This window comes from Sardina pilchardus, chromosome 6, assembly GCF_963854185.1.
Source record: "Sardina pilchardus chromosome 6, fSarPil1.1, whole genome shotgun sequence".
NCBI lineage: Eukaryota > Metazoa > Chordata > Actinopteri > Clupeiformes > Clupeidae > Sardina > Sardina pilchardus.
This window is the reverse complement of record NC_084999.1, coordinates 3,804,481-3,823,225: the sequence shown is the minus strand read 5'-3', so window position 1 is coordinate 3,823,225 and position 18,745 is coordinate 3,804,481. Positions and strand designations below refer to the sequence as shown.

The following is an 18,745-nucleotide window of genomic DNA, read 5'->3' as shown; positions in this document are numbered from 1 at the left end:
TCTGCTTCTTTCCTTTTGTAAGTAGGCTAATTCGCTTTTATATATTTATTTATATACCGCATTTGGTTTGCACAGAGTTTTTATATGCCTCTGACTCAAAATGACAACTTTTATCACTATGATCTAAAATAGATAGACGACAGTTCTATCTTAATTGTTTGCTTCTTTTCACACTTAAACAACACTCAATAGCATTATTTTGAGCAGTTTTTAAGGCCTGTCATTTAATGACAAGGTATAAGAAGTTGTAGTTGATGACAAAACAATTTTCGGTGGGTTAAATTATTTTGTGGAGCTGTCAGGCAGCTGATCTTCAAAAACCAAGTTTGCTGCCCTCTGCTGGTTAGCTTAAGACACCTAATAGTGAGTGGTTTGAAAACCTTTGTCCAAAACAGAACGTGTTATTTGAAGAAACATTTACAGTAGCCTATATCAGTATGTGTGGGATGATCATTGTTATGTTCATTTGTTAACCCCATTTAAGTCAGTTTTAGAATAGTGTAGCAGATTTGGCATTGGAGGGATAGGCCATTCTGTCTGCTTTCCTGTTATCCTTGCTGAAGCCTAAGTGGTTCTCACTGGTGTGCCATTGGATTTTGAGGAACACAATGTCTTTATCCATGAAATAGACTAAAAGGCTATTTTTAAATGCATCAGTACAGCTTCTTATTTAAAATCATATGCCTATTATGCTTACGTGGTGTCGTGGTCTCAGCTTATGGACACTTTGTATAGAAACAAACATGGGCTTGGAAATGAACATCCCTGTGATATAAGCATATAATAATGTGTGCAATATAATTTATAATCAGTAAACATATTAAGCTGGTGTGCCTTGGCGTTTTGGTTGGACCTTTTGTATGCCTTAGCCCTAAACAGGTCGAGAACCTCTGCTAGTAAAACCTTAGCTACACATTATCTATAGGTCTACATCCAATCTTTCTCTGATCATTTTCATCAACATCCACTTGGATAATTTATAGCCTATTTATAGGGACTCAAGGACAGCTATGCATTATTTCTACGTAATACAAACTTGTTAAGCTCAACTGGCTAAGATCGATGCCCTCATAAGTGCCTTATGCCGTGTCAAAGTTTGTCAATACACTAGTTTATCTGCTTGTTTTTGGCTCTTTACCCTAGAACATGATTCTATGCTTGCCAACCAGTCTGAAGTAACAGCCAGGATCAAATTACCTGCATGTGGAGGTGTTAAAACACAATGTAGGTTAGGCTACTATCAATAAGGCTAAGGGGATTTGCCAAAACTAGGGGGGCAAATCCCTAATTGCCACATTTTGACACTCAAGAAAGTGTATAGGATTGTATAGGATTAACCAGTTCACCATTGTTTTTCTCTGTAGCAGAGACAGACCTTCAGAGAACAGAGAGTGCAAGAGCACAACCTCAGACTCGCATGCAGAGGAGGCAGAAGAGGGCCTATTAATACAGCCTTGAAACAGGACTCTCTACATGTGTTCCAGTATGTCAGAGTAACTGCATGACAGATGGACACACACTCACACACTCACACTCACACACACACACACACACACACACACACACCAGCTAGCTCTCCAGAGCCCAGTCAGTTTGGCGATATCCTGCTCTTTCAACAAGGCAGGCTGTCTCTGTCTGCTCCTCCGTGTGCTTCCCTATGGAACTCCAGTTTTATTATTACTTTTTTTGACCCGAAAGCAGCTCCTTCCTTTCCTGTTCCTCAGATTCTCGGACTTCTGTTTCTTTCCCCCTTTTTCCCTCCTGCTTGGATTCTAAGTGCCCTGCTCCTTTTGCCCGGTTCACCTCTCTTTTCGGTCTGCATTCCACCCTCTCCTTCTCCCTTCCATCTTTTTTCCCCTCCTTTGTTCCTCTTCTCTTTTCTGCTGCGTCTGGCTATGCACTATGCTCTCCTCCCCTACTGTGATTCTTCAGCCGTATGGACTCCCCGTCTACCCTCAGACGGCCTCCTGCTACCCAGGCATTGTACAGGTAATCCCCCTCTCTCTCTCTCCCTCTCTCTCTCTCCCCCTTCTCTAACTCTCTCCCCCTTCTCTAACTCTCTCTCTTTCTTCACATAATACTCTCTGACTTCCCGTTTTTTTAATTCTTCTCTCAGTTTCTTTCCTATACCCTGTTACAGTGCTTTCTTTTTGTGCTCTATTTTGTCTATTGACCAGTGGCATTAGCCTTCATGCTGTTCCTGCGTCCGCTGAAAGTGCTGTTTGCTCTGGCTGCTGACCCCTCAGTCATGAGGGGAATGATTGTGCAGAATACTTAAGGGCTACAGTACAACTCTGCCTTTCATTTGCACTGCTGCCAAAACTGAAATATAGTCAAATACAGCATTTACTTCGTGGTGTCTTTTCATAAGCACGTACATACACTATCCATGGGATAATGCACATGTGGCTTTTAAACAGTTATTTATGGTTGATTAAAAGACACTGACCACTAGCCCTTTACATAGATGAGAAAAAGTAGCCTGTGTACTATGATGACACCTCAAACCTGACTGTTGATCAGACAGTTCACAAGGTCCCTGTGGAAAAGTCTAGCCCCAGGCAGAAGCTAAAGTGACAGCGCCGCATGCACAATATTATTCATACAGCACAGTGCTGCATAGTTTTGTAGAATTCTGCGTCAACATTGAAGTTGAACATGTTCTATGGGTAACATGGAATAGACCATTCACTTCATTGGAACAGGGTGAATGATACGATATTGGACTCACACAAAACTTATCAACATTGCAACATTGCGAAATGGGGGGGGGGGGCTGGGGGGGTTGTGTGTGGCAAGGACACACTGTCTCTGTGTCAGTTTATATTTGGCTGGTCAGGTAGGGGGGTGAGGGCCTGGGTGGGGTGCGCTGCTTGGGGCTTATAGACAGGTTTGTTTCCAGGGGGGTGGTAGGTCGGTGGCGTAGGAGCCGGGTGCTGGTGTGAATAGTGTGTGTGTGTGTGTGTGTGTGTGTGTCCCGTCAGTGAATTCCAGGTCTGGGGGTCTAGTGGGTGCCCTCCCCCCCCCCCCCTCCCCCTCCCGATGTTCTCTGATAGTGGCCATATTTATAGCCAGCGCCACTCCACATAGATTAGCACTATCAGAGCTCTGGCCTGCATCACACACCGGCACCAGGACATGATTATGGCAAGGGCAGGGTGCAGACACACACACACACACACACACACACACACACACACACACACACACACACACACACACACACACACACACACACACACACACACACACACACACACACACACACACACACACACACACACACACACACATACCCCCACACACACACACACACACACATGCAAGATACAAATTCATTGCACAGGATAATACATTTGGGACATCTCAGTGAGATCTTTAACAAGGGCAAGGGACACGTTGAATATGATTTGTATATGGAGATCTGTTTCAAACTTTTCTGCATCACTTTTCCTTTGTGAAATGTATAATACTGTATAGTTGAGTTTTCCAATGAACATTGTGGCACTGTATGTGTAACAATGAAACAACATTTTCAGCGTATGTCAGAGGGACATGTTTAAAATGTGTTGGATGTATTTTCATGCCAGGGTTGGGTGTTTTACAGGGATATCCTCTTGTAATCCATAGGTGTCACTAGATACATGAGTTTAAATTAGGTGTAGTGAAGAGCAGAGAATGTGTGAGAGTGTGTGTGAGTGTGGTTGTCAGCATGTTCGTATGCGTGAGGCTGTTGTGAGTAACGTGAACCTGTTCTAAAGGCCAGTGTGACAGCGCTTGTTGAGCAGCGTAACCCCCTCCAGCTGTCCCAGCATGCACCTGGCAGGCTGCCACTGACCTCTGACCCCCGCACTGACAGCTGACGGGGACTTGGGAAGGGGAAGGGGGCACCAAATGGCCATCTAGAAGGAGGAAAAGATACCCAACACCTAGAGATGATTGAGTGTGTTGGCGTTGTGTCAAGAGAGGAGAAGAAAGTGTGAATGTAAATGTGCTAAAATAAATAAAGTGTGTGTGTGTGTGTGTGTGTGTGTGTGTGTGTTTCTGTGTTTGTTTGTTACTGTATGTGTGAGAGAGAGGTATTTGGTCTTGGTTATCTAGCACAACCATTCTGTCGAGCTCCTTGTATGGTGAGGGTCTAAAAAGGTGGAGAGGGGGTGGCAACAATACAGTGTGTGTGTGTGTGTGTGTGTGTGTGTGTGTGTGTGTGTGTGTGTGTGTGTGTGTGTGTGTGTGTGTGTGTGTGTGTGTGTGTGTGTGTGTGTGTGTGTGTGTGTGTGTGTGTGTGTGTGTGTGTGTGTGTGCGCGTGTGTGTGCGCATGTGTGGAGAAGGGGAGTGTTTGAGTCTGTATGTCTGTGAACTTGTGTATTTTCAGAAGGAGCAAGAGGGAATGATGGTGTTTCAGGTGTGCATTTTCTATACCTATAGATGTAGTATTCAGTGTGTGTGTGTGTATGTGTGCGTGCGTGTGAGCGTGCATGCGTGTGTGTGTGTGTGTGTGTGTGTGTGTGTGTGTGTGTGTGTGTACACATGTGCAATTGTCCATGTGTGTGTCCTATGTCCCCATCCACATATACATGTCCCAGTTATTTGGCCTACTCCAGTGTGATTTAGCTGAGCCTTCTCGTCAACACCAAAAGGGCAGCCTGTCTCTGCATGTCACATGTAAATATCATCAGCTATAGAACACATGTGGGGAGAGAGCAACACAAGGTGGAGTCAGTCAAGTGTGTTGTGCGTTGATTTTCCAAGACTAGGCCACATCTATATCAGGCCCTGTTCACCTAGATCTTCTTTCAGGGAGATCTAGTCTGGATCACCATAGTTCATAACCGTTTCTCTCAGACAGCAGGGAGATCTAGTCTGGATCACCATAGTTCATAACCGTTTCTCTCAGACAGCAGGGAGATCTAGTCTGGATCACCATAGTTCATAACCGTTTCTCTCAGACAGCAGGGAGATCTAGTCTGGATCACCATAGTTCATAACCGTTTCTCTCAGACAAGAACATTGTCAAACCAATTGGTGACAAGGGAGGAGGACGAAACCAAAACTTATTGTGATAAACAGAAGCAGCAACACCTGCAAACATCAAAAAATGCAGTTGGAAAAATGCAGACATTTATTTAGAGTGGACCGGGCCCTCGTACATTCTCTCCATAGAGGTGACCTCACATACATTGTTTCTTGGCTGTTGGTGCTGCTTATGGTCAGTTTGTAAAGTTCAGGCAAAGTAGGAAGCTGTCAGGACTCTCTGGTCAATGTGACTGGTAAGGCTGGACCAATGATATCAAGTTAGTGTCCGTGTTGATGCAAGTGTTGCAAACGTTTCCCAATTAAGAGTCACCAGAATCTATTCACTTAGTCTGGATTTTTACAAGCTAACATCTTTAGGCCACAGGTCTTATTTCCTGTGACCCAAGTGTTGAATGAGTCCACAGTTTTAGACTTTCAAGGGTCTTTTTTAAAGGCTTTTGGGTTGACACCGAAACAGAGGCACCATGTGTGCACTATACTAAAACTATGTGCCAATTCCATCATCTTTGGACGATATTAAAAGTTTAACTATATAATTGTGTAGCTATTATAATGTGCTATTATGAAACAATATGATAAACGTCTAAATGTGGCGGATTCCAGAACAGATTCACCTAGACACACCTATTCCAGAGTTGGAAGACAAAAATATAAGGAATACTTGGGAAGAGAGATGTAGCCTGTGTTTTTAGTAGCTATGAAGTTGTCTTTGAGGCATACCACCCCATAATGGTAAATTGTGCTTGTCCCATAGGAAACATGAGTAGGCCCTCTAACTGGGGCCTGGGCATCTTGTTGTCATATTCAAATGACAACAGTGCTGTTAAATTGTTTATAAATACCTTTTGGTTGCTCTCTTGTCTGGCGTTCATGTCACCTTATTGAGATTAGATTAAAGATGGGTGAAGTCTTAGAGGTCTGCATCCCGTCCGTCCACTCTCGGGCTCCCAGCCTTTGTCTGGGGGAGGGAGGATAATTGACAGGCACAGCTGCCCGCAGCTGGCGAGAAACCCTCTCTGTTCCCGACCACACAGGCCTGTGATTGGTCACTGGGGGGGGCTTATGCTGTGCAGGGCGGGAGGGGGGACGAGCATTAAAGCACGCGTCAGCTGCTGTTGGGTCTGACACAGAGTGGAATGCTGTAAGGGGGTAAGATCTTCATCTTTTAGTCTTTTAGGCTCTGTTCTTTTGTCATCTTTGGTGTTGTAGTTGTGTACAACATGTTTTCTTCTGCTCACCTGCGTACTTTGGTTGCTGTAGAGAGAATAGTCATTCCCTCACCTGTTCACCTGTGCTGTATTTAACTGTGTACCTGCACTTGCCAGGCAGCTGAATGAACATGGAGATGAACGCGTGATTCAGAAGTTAAGCTTAAACTCCACTGAAGTCCCAATACTAGAGACAAAAGGTCTCATTTGTTTTAGGAGTCATTTGGAAGTCTGTGACTATCTGTAAATATCTGATATGTCTGGTAATTACTTAAGAATGTTAAGGTTCAGAGAAGAATGTCAGGGTGATGGTTAATTTAGACATTACTTTGGATTGCTCTGGTTGTAGAATGATTCTTTGGAGTGTTTTGTTCATGCTGGTATACTCTCTTGTATTTTGTGTCGAACTGTTCTCCTCTGAAATCAAACACAAAAAAGGTAGTTTGGAGGTTGTATTGAAATTAAATTTTATTGAAATTGAGAGACCATGATAATGATGTTGTAATGCTATTGTTTGGCATATTTAACTCATATAATTGCATTTTTCTTTATCCTAGCACGAAATACCACTTAATTAAATGATCAACTGAGTGTCAGGGTCTCTACATGATTTGACTTGTATGTCAACTCGGCCCAGCTCACACAAGATTAGAATGTTCTCAAACTATGTTCCGCTCTTGAGTGAGTGGCCTGTAGCATACAGCTCAAAGGTTAGAACCCAGTCATTCTTCATCTTGTTGACAAACAAACGCAGATAGGTTTTCATCATTTTTTTTTGTCAGTCACAGATTGTCACCATACTATTCCTCTTCCTCTTCCTCTCCCTAGGGTACCCCCACCCAGGAGGTGGGTCCAACCAGTGGTGACCCCACCCTCCCCCAGGTGTATGCTCCGCCCCCATCCTACCCTCCTCCTGGACAGGCTCCACCCACTCCTGCTGGCAGGCTCCCGCCCCTGGACTTTAGTCCCGCCCACCCCAGCGCGGACTACCAGGAGCACCACCAGCTCCGCGTGTTCCAGAGCTCCCAGCACGAGGTCCCAGACTCACTCTCAGCCAATGGCGCGGTAAGAAGAAGCCACCCGGCATGTCTCTGACCAATCAGAAGGTTGGGGGTGGGAGGGAGTCGGGGAGGGGTGTACGTACGTACGGACACACACCCCACATAGCAGCTGACATCGGAACAGGATGGGCACCGGATCTGAGCCAGGCTCAGGCCAGACGCCTGGACCAGCTCCAGTTCAGGGGGTCGTGCCAGATCCGGGCCTTATCTGTTCTGAGCCGGCCTCTATCTGGGGTAGCTGAGACCACCCTGTCGGGTCCCGTGTGAGCTATTTATAGCACACCACCTTCCCCGTGGCGGCCATGTAAGGCAATCCCAGCTGGCGTTGAGAGAGGACAGGACAGGAGAGGAGAGGAGAGGAGAGACGCAGGGCAAGGTTTTTTATAAAGAGTCCAGCGCTGGGAAATAATCTGATACAAAGCAACAGCTGTCAACAGAGGCCATTGTATAAATACAGGGCAGAACATAGACACAACAGGTGAACTCACCACATGTTATATCTCAGGAAAACAAGGGTCTCTGTTGAGACAAGTAAGGGCTCATGTAACATTTGTATGAGATTTCTTTTTTTTTTTTACTCTGGCATTTTTAAAACTTTTATTTGAATGAAATTTTTATTTTTTGAGAGTTGTGTCCAAAAGCTTTCTCTCCCACACAGCCAAACTTTTCACCACACGTCTTCACATAATGTGTGCTTTAAGCAAACTCATGTTCTCTGTTGTTGTTTTTTTGTTTTCTTTTTCTGTTTGTTTTAAATGGCATTTTCATTGTAAACAGTAAGTGGGCGTCTGAAGCAGATAGCATAGCTGTGACGCCTCCTCACTGCTGATATTTTATAGTCAAATGTATTATATATCCCACCACTAGACTGATATGTTATAGTCAAATGTATTATATATCCCACCACTAGACTGCCAGAATTACTTGCTCCTGATTTTCGGACATTGAGACGTCGCCCAGGAGGGGGGCGGCAGACCAGAAGACCCCTCCTTCCGAAATATCGCCCAGGTTCAGAAAACACTTTGCATCGTGACATGATAGCACCACCCAACTGAACCCCCCCCCCCCCCCCCCCCCACTGTCTCTCTCCCTCCCCCCACCCTCCCTCCAACACCCCCACCCCCCTTTTCCTGTGTCACCCCCCCACCCCCAAATCCAGCCCTGCCACTTAAGATTGTGTCTGCGTTTTTGCGTGTGTGAGGTCAAGGTTTCGATAGTGTTTGTGTGACATTAGCCTATTCAACCACTGTAGATGGCCATGGCAAGCCTACGTGTTATAAACGCAGTGTGTTTATGTGTATGTGTATGTGTGCGTGCGGCGTGTGTGTGTGTGTGTGTGTGTGTGTACATGATGCAGTATGTGTGTGTCTACCCTGCTGTGTTTCCTGTCCCTATTAATACAAGTCCCCCTCCTTCGGAATCTTGGGTAATTAACTTTAACCTCTGCCAGAAAAGCAGCACCGTGACCCTAGACTGACCTTTGAACTATCACCCCAGCCCACCCACCTCTCAGCTTTTTGCGCAACTGTCTGCCTGCGCAGCCGATCACTTCCTGTGTCACTCATTTCATTTGATTTCATTTGATTTTTCTCCTCTGCACTCCTCTGGTTGTCTCCTTGAGTGTGACTCAGCTGGGTTTAAGTACTTCGCCTTTGGTCTCCGTGTTGCATAGACTTTGCCGTGTTCACCATCCGCTCCGAATGAATCCCACCACAGCAGAAACGCCCTCACTGATGCAGACAGGCGCGTCAGGGGTGCAGACTTGTGGTGGAATTCATTGAGCAGCTATGGTAATCAACACAAAGTTCTGCAGGCTATCAAAGAGCAAGCACTAAACATCAACTCATTCATGCTCTTTCTTTCTGTCTCTGCACCCTCCTCTCTCTCTCTCTCTCTCTCTCTTTTTCTTTTCTATCATTCGATCTGTTCTCTCCTCCTCTCCTTTCTCACTGCTCTCCCCTCACTGTAGGCTAAGCTAATAAAAGTTTGGGTCTTTTCTGCATAAAGGGTCTGTTCCTCAAGCAGCTAATTCACCTCACTCTGTCCAGCCTGCCCTCCTTGAGGAGATTTCTTTTTTTTTTTGCCTTTTTCTTGTTTTTCCCTTTCTTTTCCTTTTTTTTGGACTTCGTTTTTTTTTTCTGCTCACGCTCACCAATGTTTTACTACATTTTCCATCTTTCTCTCTGGGTTTCTTTAATCTCCTGTATTTTGACGGCGTAACAGTTATGTGGAGTTTGATGACATAGGTTGTGACACACACTGGCATCGTGATGCATTATGGGATGTGTTGGGTGTGACGCACACGTTACCTTCATACGGGTTGATTTGCATGAGGACATTTTACTGGTGTTTTAGTTTCACACAAAAAAAGTTCCTATTCCAGGGAATGCTTCCTGATATCACTGATTATATTGTAAATATTTACAATATAGCAATGAGTTGCAGTTCCCCCCTTGGTCTGTGTTGGTGAGGCTGTGGCGTACACGCCACTGATTTGTGAATTAGGTTGAAGTGAGTGGATTAGACACACACTGTAAAACAATAGAAATAACGACACACTCTGAATATCAAGTGTAAAGATCACTTCTGAGCTGAATTTGTCCAGGTCATTCTTTTCTAACGGGCATGTATGTGGACGCCTCACTAAAATGGAGACTTGTTGACGCCTCCTCACGTTGCTTGAGAGGGAGCACTGGATGGGGAATGCTCTGTTGGACTTGTTTGTGATCACTCTCAGATGGTGCACTACCAGTGCGATGCTATGCTGAAACTTTTATTGTGAATGTCTAGTCAAAAAAGTCTAAAGTTATTTTTTGAAAGTAGTGCAAAAACTAGAACATGTTGTTTTCTGCAGTGTGGCAATGGTAAAATGCATTAACTCTCTTTTCACTCTCTCCCTCTAACTGGTCTCCCCTTTTTCCCTCTTTCTGCTACCTCACTCTATCCCTCCACTTCTTCGCTCTTCCACTCCCTCTCTCGCTCCATCCCTCCCTCCGCCTCTCTTCCATCCATCCCTCCTTCCGCCAGGATGACTCCTTGGCTCCAGTGACCTCTGACCCTCAGTCTCTGAGCGTGTCCGTGTCATCGGGGGGCGGAGCAGGAAGTGGGAGTGAGGAGGAGGGGTCTGGCAAAGCCCAGCCCAAACGGCTGCACGTCTCCAACATCCCCTTCCGCTTCCGCGACCCGGACCTGCGCCAGATGTTTGGGGTAGGAGACCCAGGCCTCCGTAGACACACACAGAGTCCCTCACAACACTGGCCTCTCAGTGCCTGTGTCTGTCTGTGCACACCATGGATGTGTTGTTGTAGTGTGGTTGCCAGGTAGCAAATTAATTTCCCCCTTGGGGATTAATAAAGGGCAATCTATCTATCTATCTATCTATCTATCTATCTATCTATCTATCTATCTATCTATCTATCTATCTATCTATCTATCTATCTGTTATTACCACACACCACAGTTAGGAATGATTAACAGGACGTGATGGCCTCCGTAGACACACACAGAGATCCCTTACATCGCTGTTATTAGTAACACACCACAGTTAGCAATCATTAACAGGACGTGATGGCTTGATGTCTTTCAGCAATTTGGCAAAATCCTGGATGTGGAGATCATCTTTAACGAGAGAGGATCCAAGGTGAACAAGAAGCGACAGTCGCCATTTTTTCACTTCACCTCATCTTTCTCTTCCTCTCCTCCTCATCTCTGTGTATCTCACCCCCCCCCCCCCTTTTTTTTCCTCCCACGCAGGGCTTTGGGTTTGTGACCTTTGAGAGCGCTATGGAAGCAGATCGAGCGCGGGAGAAACTCAACGGAACCATCGTTGAGGGGCGGAAGATCGAGGTGAGAGGCAGAGAAGCGTACAGCAATTTCCTGTGTATTAGCCGCGTTGTGTATAAGCCGCAGGACAGTGTTTTATGCAAGTTAAAAACACCAAAACCACATTAATAACATATTAACTGCCCCCGTGTATTAACCTCATAGCTGAAGAAATGTTGCAAAACCAATGTATAAGCCGCGGCTAATACTGTAAATTACTGTAGATAGCTCTTACACTCATGGCCTCTGCTGTCCTGATTATCATGAAGTCTTAACGTGGCTTATATTCAATTGCCTGAGAGTGTTTTTATGTCTTATTCTCAATTGCCTGAGAGTTTTATTGTGTCTTATTCTCAATTGCCTGGGAGTTTTATTGTGTCTTATTCTCAATTGCCTGAGAGTGTTTTTATGTCTTATTCTCAATTGCCTGAGAGTGTTTTTATGTCTTATTCTCAATTGCCTGAGAGTGTTTTGTTCTTTTGTGTCTTGCTCATGCAGGTGAACAACGCTACAGCCAGAGTTGTCACCAAGAAGCCCCAGACTCCAATGGTGAATGGTAAGGGTGCACTCTGATGTGTTAACACATACACACACGCGCACTAACACATACACACACACACACATGCAAACAGACAACAGGCATGGACTCTCTACACCAGAGTGAGAGTCTCTCACTCTCTTGCTATCTTTTTTGTGTAAATATCTTGTTGGGGCTGTTATACTCTAATCAGACAGGCCAGACGAGAGAGTGCCAGGGTGGGAGCAGGATATGACCCAGGCTGGACTTGAACCCGGGTCCCCGTGGGCATGTGGACCCGAATATGGTACGGGCGCTGCCACCAGCCACTGCGCCACAGCGCCTCCCCGCCCCCCAACCCACTCTCGTGCTGTCTTGATGACTCTCACACACACTCTCTCTCTCTCTCTCTCCTTCCCCTCCCCTCCCCTCCCCTCCCCTCGCCCCTCTTCCCTCAGCCACGGGCTGGAAGATCAACCCGATGATGGGAGCCATGTATGGGATGGGTGGCCCAGAGCTCTACACAGGTCAGTCAGTCTACCCTTTTACCATCAGACAAACGCTATAGAGTGCCCCACTGCAGGCTTAACTGCTTTAAAAATTCACTTTTCCCAACTTCAGTCAGAGTTCTGAATGCTTCTAAGGCCAAAGGTGTTGTGCAATAAGGTTAAGGATGGTCCATCATGGTGGTTGTCTGTTTGTCTGTTTTTATCTTATTTTACTTATTAATTTATTTTCTGCATATTATGTGTAGGTATGTGTGCATGTATGTGTACGTGTATGCAGGTATGTCATATGTGTATGTTTGTTACTTTTATGTTAGCAGCATGTACAGTAGCAATGTAGTCCAAGACAAATTTCCTTCGGGACAATAAAAGTATATTCTATAGTATACGCAACGTCCACATGCGTGGACAGTAACTTTAACTCTGTTTTCTACTTATTTATCATGTTGATATACACCAATCCACTTCAGGGCAGTTTTAGTAGGTCCTTGGCAATATATTAACAATATGTATCATCTTATATTTGGAATATTGACTGCGTGATGACATCATCAATTCAACATGAGTGACAGTAATGGCCATATGCTGAATGCTCCAGGCATATCTGTAAAAAGCTAGTACTCAAGAAGGCAAAATCATGTAAAAAAAATATTATGCTGTACAGGAGAGTGTGTTGAACAACTCTATGTTTTCAGAAATTAAATCGGATGTAAAATGGAGTTTGTAGACCCTAAAAAGCAACTGTCCACGTATGTGGACGTTGCGCAATAGAGGAGTTAAATGGCCAAAAATTAGATTTTGTAATTAGGACTTTTTTTTTTTTTTTTTTTTCAAATATGATTTTAATTGCTTTAAATTACAAAGAAACAAACATTTGGTGAACATATTTATAAATAATGACCTAATTACATGTGGTAATGCCAAGGTGGTATGGTAATATGGGGGTAGTAGAGGGGTGGGTGGGTAGTAGAGGGGTGGGTATGAGAGTACTAGAGGGGTGGGTGGATTAGTAGTAGAGGGGTGGGTAGTAGGGATGTAGTAGAGGGGTGGTTTGGTAGTGGTGGTAGTAGAGGTGGGTAATATGGGGGTAGTAGAGGGGTGGGTGAGGGTCGGTGAGCAATAATGGGGTAGTAGAGGGGTTGGGCGGGTAGTATAGAGGTAGTAGAGAGGTGGGTGGGTAGTATGGGGGTAGTAGAGGGCTGGGTGGGTAGTATGGAGGAAGTAGAGGGCCATAGTTTCCACATTTTCTGTCATTACATTTTATTCTTTTTTACCCCTTTGTTGCACACTGTCCACATACGTGGACAATAACATAACTTCTTTATAAAAGCATATTTTTAAAAAATTCCAACTGATTTTCAATATTGGGCTCATATAGAGTAATAAAATCAATACTAAAAAAATCTAGACACTTTTTTTCATAATGCGTGCATGAAAGGGATATTCTATTATTACCCATTCTGCATTTCTGGACCGCACTTCTCTACAGCTGACCCAGACACCCTAGTGACCCTTGTGGCTTAAACATAACTGGACACGCAGTGGATTGCCTCGTAGTCTTGCCCTAAACGCTGAGCGATGCCTTGTGTTATGAAACCTTTGTCACTGCGTTTCTGTTTGCATGTAATATGTGATGTATCTTACTGTACCCTGTCACATCCTCCCTTGTCTCATGACCCCTCTCTCTCTCCGTAGTTGCCAGTTTCCCCTATCCCGTGCCCACACTCATGACCCCTCTCTCTCTCCGTAGTTGCCAGTTTCCCCTATCCCGTGCCCACACTCATGACCCCTCTCTCTCTCCGTAGTTGCCAGTTTCCCCTATCCCGTGCCCACACTCATGACCCCTCTCTCTCTCCGTAGTTGCCAGTTTCCCCTACCCCGTGCCCACACCCACTTTGGCATACAGAGGCCCCACCCTAAGGGGCCGCGGCCGAGCGGTCTACAACACCATTCGCTCAGCTGCGGCAGCCACACCCACTGCTGTGCCAGGCTATCCAGGGTAAGTTCATAGCAGCTCCACTGGAAGTCATTTATAGAGTTTGATGGATAGAGTATCAGTGGCTGAAGTGGATGTATGAGTGTACAATTCACTTATTGTCAAGCCCATTGTCTTCTACCTGTACATTCAGTGTGCACAAATATATATATATATACACACACACACACACACACACACACACACACACACACACACACACACACACACACACACACACACTCCTGGCTATATAAATAACAGGATTGTATACCTTTAAAGCCTCTGCTATCTTTGATAGGTAACAGGATTATAGACTATGCCTTTAAAGCCTCTGCTGCCTTTGATAGGTAACAGGATTGTAGACTATACCTTTAAAGCCTCTGCTATCTTTGATAGGTAACAGGATTGTAGACTATACCTTTAAAGCCTCTGCTGCCTTTGATAGGTAACAGGATTGTAGACTATATCTTTAAAGCCTCTGCTGCCTTTGATAGGTAACAGGATTGTAGACTATACCTTTAAAGCCTCTGCTGCCTTTGATAGGTAACAGGATTGTAGACTATACCTTTAAAGCCTGTGCTGTCTTTGATAGGTAACAGGATTGTAGACTGTATCTTTAAAGCCTGTGCTGCCTTTGATAGGTAACAGGATTGTAGACTATATCTTTAAAGCCTCTGCTGCCTTTGATAGGTAACAGGATTGTAGACTATACCTTTAAAGCCTCTGCTGTCTTTGATAGGTAACAGGATTGTAGACTATACCTTTAAAGCCTCTGCTGTCTTTGATAGGTAACAGGATTGTAGACTATACCTTTAAAGCCTGTGCTGCCTTTGATAGGTAACAGGATTGTAGACTATACCTTTAAAGCCTCTGCTGCCTTTGATAGGTAACAGGATTGTAGACTATACCTTTAAAGCCTGTGCTGCCTTTGATAGGTAACAGGATTGTAGACTATACCTTTAAAGCCTGTGCTGCCTGTGAGGTTTTGTTTTGGCTACATATTTGATGTGTTTGATTTGAGTGAGTGCTGTGCTGTGCTGTGATGTGATGCTCTCTCCTCCATCTGTTCTCCAGGGTAGTGTATCAGGACGGGCTGTATGGAACCGAAGTTTATGTAAGTCAATGAAACAGCTACTGCCATGGCAACACCTCACTCATTCCAACAACTAGCTGTGGACCAGCATCTCTCTTATCATTCCCCTCCATCTTCTGACTTCTCTCTCTCTCCCTCTCGCTCTCTCTCTCTTTTTTTCTCTCTCCCTCTCGCTCTCTCCACATCTTGTTAACTCTTTCTCCCTCTGACTCACTCTCTTTCTCTCTCTACCATTTTTCTTTTCCCCTCCCTCTGTCTCTCCCTCTCTCTCTCACCCCCTCCCTTCTCTCGCTCTCTCTCTCTCTCTCTCACCCCCTCCCTTCTCTCTCTCTCTCTCTCTCTCTCTCTCTCTGTTTTCCCTTGTCTCCATCTCTCTAGGGAGGCTATCCTGCTGCAGCATACAGAGTGGCTCAATCTGCCTCTGCAGCCACCACAGCTGCCTACAGTGATGGGTAAGGATGCTTACTGTCCTCATCAGCACAGAAAGACTCTCCCTCACGTTGGGATCAACAACACAAGTGTTTTAAAACCATTTGTTTTCACACAAATAAATGAATGCCCCTACCATTTCCCACTGCAGGTATGGACGTGTGTACGCCTCAACCACAGACCCCTATCACCATTCAGTCGGACCAACAGCAACTTATGGAGTTGGAACCATGGTGCGATTTTAGAGTTGTATTTTTCATCTTTATTTATTTATTTATCTACTTAATCAGTTTGCACAGGCGTCTCTGCATTTCACACTCACTGGTCTGCGGGAGGCCACAGCTGAGACCCTTTGTAACCATAGCAACAAGCAATAAGACAGCAAATTGACCTTCAGAGTTAGTTTTTTTTTTCTCTCCTGTTGGTACCATATGTCAATCAGTCATGTGAGGATTAATATCTGTGTGTGAATGTTTCAAATCTTGTCTCTTGATTTTTTTTTTTACAGAGTAGTAATGTCCATCTTGTGGTTTTTAATCTGTTATGTTGACAGGCAAGCCTGTACAGAGGAGGCTACAACCGTTTCACTCCCTACTGAGTGCCCAGGCAGCCCCGCGCGCGTTTAGGCCTGCCTTTATGTCGCGGCGCAACCAACAACAGGTGCTGAAAGTGTGTGCTGGAAATGGCGGTGTATTTGCCTCTGTAACCCCCCCCCCCCTCCCCTCCCCTCCCCTCCCCTCAAAAAAAAAAAAAAAAGACTCTAATGTGACTGTACATACTGTAGGGAAATTGAAAAGTATTTATTGTAGTACCAAAGAAAGGGTGATGACATTATTTATGACTAAGGATAATTATTTAATTAAAACAGAACTTTGGAAGATCTGTGTTTGATAGGGGCGTCCTAAATACTCCAATCCCTCCATAGCCCGTAGATCACTGTTTGGCTCAAGCTGAGGGGCAAGCTCTACTTCTCTACAGGCATTAGGTAGACACAACCTGACAGGGCTTCATTTTGTACAGTTTGTTTTTAAGACACAGTTCTCCCCTCCAAGAGCCAAACACTATAGGATAATGCATTTTATACAACCTTAAAAGATCAAGTTATTTTTGATGATTGTCTTTCTTTTGACATGTTTAGGGCACTGTTTGTGTGTTATACGGGTGGGTTTGTTGTCATTGTGTGTGTGTGTGTGTGTGTGTGTGTGAGTGTGTGTGTGTGTGTGTGTGTGATTGTGTGTTTGTGTGTGAAATGACAAAGCGCTCAGAAAATGACAAACTGTGAGATACAGCAACTGCACAGGTGCAGAGGAAGTGTGTGAAACACACACCTCAGACGAACTCTGTAAATCTACCTCTGATTTAAACTGTTGTTGTTCACGCCTCAACATAGTGCTGTTTTTACACTCATCTTGTATTTGTAGTTCAGCCAAGCAACAAGCTTTTAAAAATATGCTGAGAGGCTGTGGGTTCCTAAGTGCAATATTTTAAATGGCTGTTGGGTGCCAAGCAAATGTCACTAACTTTTCTCGTTGGTGTCAAGACTATACTGCTATCGTTTATTTCTATTTCTGTTTATTTTTCTTTAATTCTTTCTTTCCTTCTGTGCACTTCTTTCTGCTTTGTCATACTTCATCCCCCTTTTTCTCTCCAAATAGCAGTTGATGCAGGAACAGATGAGGTTCAGTTCCAAATAGCAATCATTATAAATAGCAATCATTCAACCTTATTTTCAAACATGGCTTCCCTTGCTTTGAGTTTACTGCGACCATTACAAACAACACAAATGATCTGAGGAGATAGTTCTCGATGAACAAACATTGAAGCCGGACGAATGGTTACAGTTTAAACTAACAAAAAATTTGAAATATTCACACAAAAATGTGAAGACATTTTTCAAAAGAAATATGAAAAATGAAAACAAAACACATTTGCCTCATTATATAAACTCTGAGCACACCTCTGCTGGCGGTATGGTATGTCCATGCTGGGTCAGCTGAACCCGTATCTGTTCTGTAGCTGACTGCTGTTTGGACACTGTACATACTTCAATGTGTTTGACTCTGCTGTTTATTTCTCTCAATAAAACCTCCTTTTGTCATCCTATCTCCTTTCTTTTCTTTTCTTTTCCTTCTTTCCTGGTGTCTATGGTAGTCACTCCTCTTCTGTTCTAGTGTCTATGGTAACTCCTCCTTCTGTTCTAGTGTCTATGGTAACTACTCCTCAGTCCTCCTTCTGTTCTAGTGTCTATGGTAGTCCCTCACTGTTCTAGTGTCTATGGTAGTCCCTCACTGTTCTAGTCTGCTCTCCTGCATCATTCTCCCTGAGCAGGTCTCTGAGCTTGCATCTCTCTGGCTGGAAAAGAAGTGATTCGCCAGGTTTCATCGGTCGGCTAACAGATTAGCATTTATAGAGATTTTATTATTATTATTAGATTAACATTAAAATATGGTAACATTATTACATTTCCATACAATTTAGTAATTTCTTGATAATATTTAAGCAAAACATAATATTGGATTGTATCATTACTTAATGAATGTGCATTTTGATTAATAATCTGAATATGTAATATTTTACATATTTTATTTGGATGGATTCATTAGCATAGCTATTATGCTTGTATGTAATCATGTCGAGAAGATAACAATGACCTGACTTGATACATGATAGAAATCAAGTTATTCAGTGCTCAAGCTTAAACATTGCAGCACATGTTGTCCTCGTCACTTCTCCATGGCTTCGTCTTGTCTCGGTCGCTTTCTGTTTAGCTTCTCCCTCAGTTAATCTCTACTTTTTGCTCATTTCTTGTGGTAGACCTATACTTATATAGGTATCCCTATACTTTCCCTCTTTTTTTATCCAACTTCGGTGATCTGAGTGCTGTGCTTTTTCTTTTTCTCTCTATCCTTTGTATATACTGTATATTTGACTTCTCTTCTTTCTTTCTTGCTTTCTCTCTTTTTTCTTTCTTCTTCCTTCTTTCCTTCCTATTATTACTCTCCCCATTGTCAACTATTATAATCTTCAGCATTTTGCTTTGTTTACTTCCTTCTCCCTATATTAGTACTGTCCTTCAGCTCCTCTTTTCCCTCT

The 18,745-nt window shown here is 44.0% G+C and overlaps 1 protein-coding gene across 2 annotated transcripts; it reads left to right on the top strand.

The window, feature by feature from the left end:
• Positions 1-1,561: 1,561 nt before the first annotated feature.
• On the top strand, positions 1,562-17,755 carry rbfox1l (RNA binding fox-1 homolog 1, like). Of its 2 annotated transcripts, XM_062538165.1 has the most exons (13): positions 1,562-1,989; positions 7,075-7,311; positions 10,335-10,514; positions 10,894-10,947; positions 11,061-11,153; positions 11,628-11,685; positions 11,861-11,953; positions 12,105-12,173; positions 14,013-14,151; positions 15,205-15,244; positions 15,602-15,675; positions 15,804-15,885; positions 16,206-17,755. In XM_062538165.1, the coding sequence occupies exons 1-13, from the start codon at positions 1,903-1,905 to the stop codon at positions 16,248-16,250; spliced, it is 1,251 nt and encodes a 416-aa protein (XP_062394149.1). In that variant the 5' UTR covers positions 1,562-1,902; the 3' UTR covers positions 16,251-17,755. The 2 variants fall into 2 exon arrangements, with proteins under 2 accessions (XP_062394149.1, XP_062394150.1); XM_062538166.1 differs by lacking the exon at positions 11,861-11,953.
• The last annotated feature ends 990 nt before the right edge of the window (positions 17,756-18,745 follow it).

Coding starts and splice junctions, on each gene's coding strand:
- rbfox1l (XM_062538165.1), top strand. CDS start 1,903: ATGCTCTCCTCCCCTACTGTGATTCTTCAGCCGTATGGACTCCCCGTC. Junction 1,990..7,074: donor GCTACCCAGGCATTGTACAG/GTAATCCCCCTC, acceptor TCCTCTCCCTAG/GGTACCCCCACCCAGGAGGT. Junction 10,948..11,060: donor TTAACGAGAGAGGATCCAAG/GTGAACAAGAAG, acceptor CCTCCCACGCAG/GGCTTTGGGTTTGTGACCTT.